This window comes from Dipodomys ordii, unplaced genomic scaffold, assembly GCF_000151885.1.
Source record: "Dipodomys ordii isolate 6190 unplaced genomic scaffold, Dord_2.0 Scaffold113, whole genome shotgun sequence".
NCBI classification, from domain to species: domain Eukaryota; kingdom Metazoa; phylum Chordata; class Mammalia; order Rodentia; family Heteromyidae; genus Dipodomys; species Dipodomys ordii.
The window spans coordinates 5,014,279-5,021,705 of record NW_012267329.1 but is presented as its reverse complement, the minus strand read 5'-3'; the positions used below and the strand labels follow the sequence as shown (position 1 = coordinate 5,021,705).

At 37.1% G+C, this 7,427-nt stretch overlaps 1 protein-coding gene across 1 annotated transcript; it reads left to right on the top strand.

Annotated features, from left to right (window-relative positions):
• Nucleotides 1-1,021: 1,021 nt before the first annotated feature.
• On the top strand, nucleotides 1,022-1,966 carry LOC105995073 (olfactory receptor 478-like). The gene has a single exon (XM_013028740.1). The coding sequence runs from the start codon at nucleotides 1,022-1,024 to the stop codon at nucleotides 1,964-1,966; it is 945 nt and encodes a 314-aa protein (XP_012884194.1).
• Nucleotides 1,967-7,427: the final 5,461 nt, after the last annotated feature.

Sequence of the window (7,427 nt, the reverse complement as noted above, 5' to 3'; positions counted from 1 at the left end):
TTTTAAAAACTTGTCTTAAAACACCTTTTACTGATTGGCTGTGTAAACTATGTGACTAAGGGAGTACTTCTGTTATAAATGAACAGATAGAAAGCTGAAAAACTAATCTGATATCCCTGGCTTACCTGTGATCTCAACTTCATTGTCATGATTAGTTAGTTCATTACAGTTTTTGTTTCATTTACATTATGGATTGAAGAGATGGACTGAGTTCAACCTGCAGGAGGTTCATATGCTGCTTCTAGTACCTTCTATGCAATCTTAGAGAACTTGCTTAACATTTGTTCAACTATAAAATGGAGCTGTAAAAGTATTCTTAAAAGTCTCATGGGAATTTCAAAGAATTATACATAAAATTTTAGATCTTCTGGGTGTAACTATAGTAAACAATTGTTAAATGTTAACTTCTTTCTAGTCATTACTATAAAATTTTCATTTAGTCATTTAAATCTATTTTGTTAACTATATTAAAACTTTTTCATTTTAGTAATTCTCATATTTTTAAATCTTTAGGATTAAAAGTCTTTACAATCTGGGGGCGGGAAGCACACACCTGTAATCCTAGCTACACAGGAGGCTGAGATCTGAGGATGGCAGTTTAAAGCCAGCTTAGGCAGGAAAGTCTGTGAAACTTACCTCCAATTAACCACTAGAAAACTGGAAAGTGGAGATATGGCTCAAAATGGTAGTGATAGGTCTCTGAAAAGAGAGCTCAGGGATGGTGCCCAGGCCCAAAGTTCAAGCTCTACAACTGACAAAAAAAAAGGGAGGAAATTTACATATATTGTAACACGTGTAAAAAGCCAAAGACCCAATATTTGAAGCTAATTTTCATGTTCTGCTTTAATTTTTTAGACATTAAATATAAATGCACAAATTGAAACTCTAGAGTCAAAATGTAATTGATACATTTGTTTTAAATAAATGCATGCATCTGTTAAGCAAAATAAAACTACATGTATATGATACATTCATATCAGCTTTTCATCACAGCTTTGTCTGGCAGTAGCTCCACTGTCTGATGGATTCCCTGGTGGATGGGAACCACACTGCAGTGACAGAGTTCATTCTATTGGGCTTAACACATGATCCAGTCCTTCGAATCATCCTCTTCCTCATCATCCTGTGCATCTACCTGGTGACGGTATCTGGCAATCTCTGCACAATTCTCCTTATCAGACTTTCTTCTCTAGTCCACCATCCCATGTACTTTTTTCTCAGCCATTTAGCCTTTGCTGACATAGCCTTGTCAACTTCAGTCACACCCAACATGCTTGTTAACTTCCTAGTGGACAAAAATGCCATCTCTTTGCATGGATGTGCCTTCCAGCTTGGCTCAGTTGCTGTCTTTGGGGCAACTGACTGTCTCCTTCTGGCTGCCATGGCTTATGATCGCTTCATGGCCATCTGTAACCCCCTGCTGTATTCAACCAAAATGTCCTCCCAAGTCTGTGTCCAGTTAATCATGGTGGCTTATGCAGGTGGTTTTCTCAATGGTTGCACTTTTACTACATGTGTCTATGTTTTACCTCTCTGTGGACCCAATAGGGTCAATCATTTCTTCTGTGACTTTGCTCCTTTAGTTGAACTGTCCTGTTCTGATGTCAGTATCATCACAGTTGTTGCCTCAAGTTCCGCTGGCTCATCAATTATGTTCACAGCGATTGTCATAGCCATCTCCTACATCTGCATCCTCACCACCATCCTGAAGATGCGCTCCACTGAGGGCCGCCACAAGGCCTTCTCCACCTGCACCTCCCACCTCAGTGCAGTCACTTTGTACTACGGGACCATTACATTCATTTATGTGTTGCCCAAGTCCATGTACTCCACTGACCAGAACAAGGTGATATCTGTGTTCTACATGGTAGTGATCCCCATGTTGAACCCCCTGATCTACAGTCTCAGGAACAAGGATATTAAGGAAGCACTGAAAAGACAGATGAGTAGGAAAATATTTTCTTAGTATCTTTTAGTTCACAATATTTTATATAGTAATACTATCACAGTCAAATGTTAATGATAGGCAATAATCTGTGGTCAATTAAGCAAAGCGAACTCCAAGATAGGGACACACGTGGTTTTTTCTTCTTTGTTATTGTTTCTAACATATTTTTAAGGTACCATGTGATTTTTTTTGTTGCTTTGTATGTTCCTCCCCCATCGTATAACCTCTGTTTTCACTGTATTTGACGCTGGTATAATTTGGGGAGGGGAAGGGAAAAAAACAAAATGTTTAAATAGGGATACAGATTGACCCATTGCAACAATGAGCTATACAAGATGCTATGTCGAAAAATGAACTTTACAATTTAGGCACGGAGAGGGGAATTGAGGAGGTGGGAGGGATGGGATGGTAGAAGAAAATCAAAGGAGGAGGCAACAATACTAGATTAGAAATGTCCTCATTACTTTGCTCATGTAACTGTAACCCCTCTATATGGTATTTTCACAATAAAAAAACTTACTGAAAAACAAAAATTTCCAGTGGTGACTTTTTTAGTAAATATAGAGGGTTGGTAAATGTTCAGATATTAACCACTATGTCACAGGTGAATAACAAGTTTCCTTTAATAAGCTTAAATTATAATTAAGAAATCACATTGTTTCCCATAAAATATTATTTTCAAGTTATTTTTAATCTTATTTATACTTAAAATACTTTGTGCCATAAATTCGATGTTGCTGCTAATATAAATCTTTAAGAGTGTTTGATTTTTCAATAGTACCTCATCCTGAAAAATGATTGATGACTATCTTTATGATTGGCTATACATTCTGGTAGTAAATGACTAAGTAAGACACAAAATCATTTTATATGTTTTATTGTGGTAAATTTATCTGCTAGGCTGGAAATGACAGATTAAGTTCAGCTATCTTTCTTCTATGGCATAAGATCTCTTTGTTGCCATTTACAATACTGCGTATTCAACCAAAATGTTCATACAAGTCTGTGACTATTAGCTCTTATTATCTTATGTGGGTGGTTTTCTCAGTAGCTTTTCTTTCTTTATATGCTTCTATACTGTACTCTTCTGTGTACTAAATGGAAGCAATCATTTTTCCTATCAGTTTGCTTTGAGTTCTTCTGCTCTGATGTCAGTGTCCCCACAATTGTTTCCTCGTTGTTTGCCTCATCCTTATGGGTATAGTATGTGTTATCTCCATCTCCAATCTCCATATTGTAGTATTGGTTACCTCTGTGTGCCTATAAAATTCTTGTCTGGGTTTATATCTCCAGGAATTCTGGTCAGTATATTCAATCTGCTTACCTGCCTGTGGATTTGGGAACTACAGTCCAACAGTTGCATAATGTACACCCTTAAAATCTGTGTCCCTATCATTTCACTTGCTCCATAGAATGATCTGTGAACATATGTGTGTATATGTGTCCGTGCCTGCCTATATGTGTGTATATGTGTCCGTGCTTACCTATATGTGTGTATATGTGTATATGTATATGTATATGTATATATATATATATATATATATATATATATATATATATCCTATTTCCCTGGAGAAGTCTAGCTAATACAACCCCTTACAGGCATTCCTTTTACTTCTTACTTTTTTATGCCATACATACCAACCATAGACATCATCTAAAAAATTTCTTTCTTGATAAAGTTTGTATGGACCTTAGCATAAAAATCAAAATTTCTCAATATGTCTTAAAATTTCCTAAATAAGTTCTTAGGAGAAAATCTCATTCACCCTGATGCACACACTCTCGTAATCTACCTTCTTGTCTTCTTTCAAATCCTTGACCATGGACATGTTCTTAGCAGCCTCAGGACCCTCCCTCATGCAGCTCCTCTACTTGTAACACATGCATCCTTTCACCTAAGCAATGCCTGCCTGTGATACCTCTATCTGCCTATACGCTGTTTGCTTCCTTCTAACTAGCCTTTTATAAATTCTATACTTAATTCACAGCCTTGTTAATGCCTGTGTAGAAAAATCCTGTGCACTTTCTTCAAAATATAGCACTAGTAGCTTCCTATTCAATATTTCTTCTTAAACAATGAAAGAAGCTCATGTAGACAGCTCTAATAGCACTGTCGTCCCTCAGTAACTAATTTTCATGGACCATGATACTTAAACTCATATTTAATGTGAATGAAAAAAAAAAAATTCACTAATGGATGGCTGAATGTAACTTCTTTTTGTGTTTAAACCATTAAGTCTGCTGACTGAGGATATAACTGAGGCAAATACAAGTTAAGTGAAAGATCAAGCTCAAAATATCCTTTTATCATTCATTCTCTTAAGGAATACGCTCTAAAAAATGAATACACTCTGAGGAAGAGGGCAGGGATAAAGAGAACACAGAGGACATTTTTTACTGACACATTTCTTTCTAGAAAACCTTGAAGTACAGATGGAGTTGTCCACATCAGAACATGGCAGGCTACTTTTCACATTCCCAGACGAGACTAGCTTTCTGTACCAAAACAAATAATAAGCTGGATAAATATATTTAAATATTCAAAGGCATAGTTTCCTGGATACAATAATGTCTATAACCCCATTCTTCCCAGGGTATCCTACTTATTACTGAAAAGAAACTGTACATGGAATACAACAAGCAAATATGCAGATACTCTGAAAGATTGTAAAGGGAATTGTTCAGAGGTTTCAACACTTGGTGAACCACATAGCAGCAGGTCCCTTGTGTTTAATTAAATTTCCATGTGTTTGGAAAGGGTAAAGCAAAGCTATCAACTCAAAACTATCTATAGACACAGACAAAACAGGAAAAGCCTGTGCCTTCCAATCAGAAAATTGGAAGAGGAAATCACTGAAGACAAACATATCATACTTCACACAAACACAAATGAAAAAACAATACTATTCTCCTATTACCCTAGGTTTCATTGGGGCCAATCCAAGGGCTCACCTTCACCCCATCCTCATTCCCTACTTGGAAAGTGTAATTCTGCCTGGGCGATGAACCTCCAGGATCACCTGGCAGCCACAGATCTAATGAGATGGAATGAGATGGGCTCACTTGGTATTATTCTGCCTCCCCACCATGGCTGTTGCTCGATGGCAAGCTGACCTTCCATTTTCCCTATGATTGACCTGTATGCTCAACCTTTTAGGACAAATATGTAGTTTTGAATGCCAGTACATGTCAAGTCTTTTTCGAATTTTATTTATTTTAGTTTCAAGGTTTTTTCTTTTAAGTGGAGTATAGTAAGAGATATTAGAAACAGCATATGTCTACATGCTGTTACTTAGTGACTTTCTTATTTTTGTCACCTTTGAGATATCATTCTGCATTTTCTACCTCAAAATGAAGTCCTATTTTAGATTTTCTATGCTTCATTTCATGTTACTATAAATATTTTTCTTTTTGCAAAAAAATAGGTTTTTATATCTCCAAACCTTTACTTCTTTCACATCATTACAATTAGGTGGAGGAAAATTAGATTGTAAATATTGTTTATAGGTATCATTAAGAATTTTCTCAACTTATGTTTCTTTGGGTCTAGCTTACTTGGCTTAATATGATGTTTTTCCAAGTCTTTCCATTACCTTATTAATGGTGCAATATCATTCTTTCTGGATGGAGGCATACAATTCCATTGTGTACATATACCACATTTTCTTGATCCATTCATCCATGAAGGGGACCTGTGTTGATTCCATATATTGGCTATGGTAAATAATGCTGCAACAACATGATTCTACTTGCAGTCATACTGGTTTCCCTCATTTGTGGTAATTAGAATGTGCCTATAAATCTACTAGTAAACACAATGGATGGTAAAAGACAAAAAGTTACACTTGGATATGATAAACTAAGCAGGACTCTAAACCTTCACATAGTGAGACCAAGAGAGGATATTCTTAGGAGAGGATCACAAAGGCTCAATAGCTATGGGTATATGATCATATAAAATGAGGTTTATCAAAATGAACTCCAATAAGGGAAACAAGAGTTTTTAGTTATTTTGATTTTTAGAGAGAGAGTGTGTGTGTGTGTGTGTGTGTTTTCTACTTTGTCCCTGCTTTCAATTTCTGTACCTTTTTTCTTATTTGTGAGTCTATCTGTTGTTGGGAGGGTTGATAGCACAGAAATGACAGGACAAAGTGAACAAATGCAGCAGTGATATTCACTAAACACTGTGTTGAAAATTAACTTTACAACTTGTTGGGGAGGGGGGGCAGGAGGGAAAAAACTGGGATTAAATGAGGGAAAAGGTTACACTTCGAAAAGAAATATACTCACTACTTGATTTATATAATTGTAGCCCCTCTGTACATCACCTTTACAACATACAGACAGACAGACAGACAGACAGCAATAGTTGTCTCAGTAGTTTTTTTGAGCTGGGAGTGCCTGGACCCCAGGAAATCTCTCCTTTCCCTTTCTAGTCTCACTGAAATGGCAGTAGGCTTATTCTTTTTTTTTTTCTTTTTGGTCAGTTGAGGGGCCTGAACTCTGGGCCTGGGTGCTGTCCCTCAGCTCTTTAGCTCAAGACTAGCACTCTACCAGTGAGCTACAGCACCACTTCTGGCTTTTTCTGCTTATGCGGTGCTGAGGAATCAAACCCAGGGCCTCATGCATGCAAGGCAAGCACTCTACCACTGAGCCACCTTCCCAGCCTGAGCAGTAGGCTTACTCTTTAATGTCTTTCTCCATGGTTTGTGATATAATTTCTGGAGGTTTTTTGTTTTGATTTTTTTGTGATGGTCTTGGGTCTTGATCTCATGGCCTAGGCACTGTCACAGAGCTTTTCAGCTCAAAGCTAGCACTCTACCACCTGAGCCAGAGCTCCACTTTTAGCTTTTTGATGGTTAATTGTAGATCAAAGTCTCACTGACTTTCCTGCCTGAGCAGGCTTCAAACTGTGGTCCTCAGATTTCAGCATCCTAGGCAAAGATAGGCAGCGTTATAGTGGTGAGTCACCAGCACTCAGTGAATTTCTGATTTTTGGCCACTAGTCCTAATTTCTTTATTGATTGAGACCTCTGGAACTATAGTATGAGAACATTATTGTAATGGCTAGAAAAGATACCATTCTAAGTTCCCACAAATAAATTGAAGTTGTGGAAACAGGATTATATTTTTCATGCAGATTAAATTGGATAGACATACAGTAAAAATCCTCTGATCATGGTGTGAAGACCTGATTTCCTAAAGATGAGAAACCATCCAGTTCTATCTCTATCCTTGCTCCTAGATCTCTATCACCTAGACTTTTGGGAGACAACGGGGTTTTTGTTTACTCATTGATTTCATTGTTTAAAGAATGACACAAAGTTCTAGCTTAGTTTTAAATATGCAGCCTACTAACAGTGGGAAAGTCACTTGGAATAGTATAGAATAAATGCATCAATTCTAGAAATAGAGCACTGGACACCACATCTATATGGACAAACTATTAGGCCTCTCCTACATGCAGTTTCTCATC

Excerpts from the sequence above, each read along its gene's own strand:
- LOC105995073 (XM_013028740.1), top strand. The coding sequence starts at position 1,022 with ATGGATTCCCTGGTGGATGGGAACCACACTGCAGTGACAGAGTTCATT.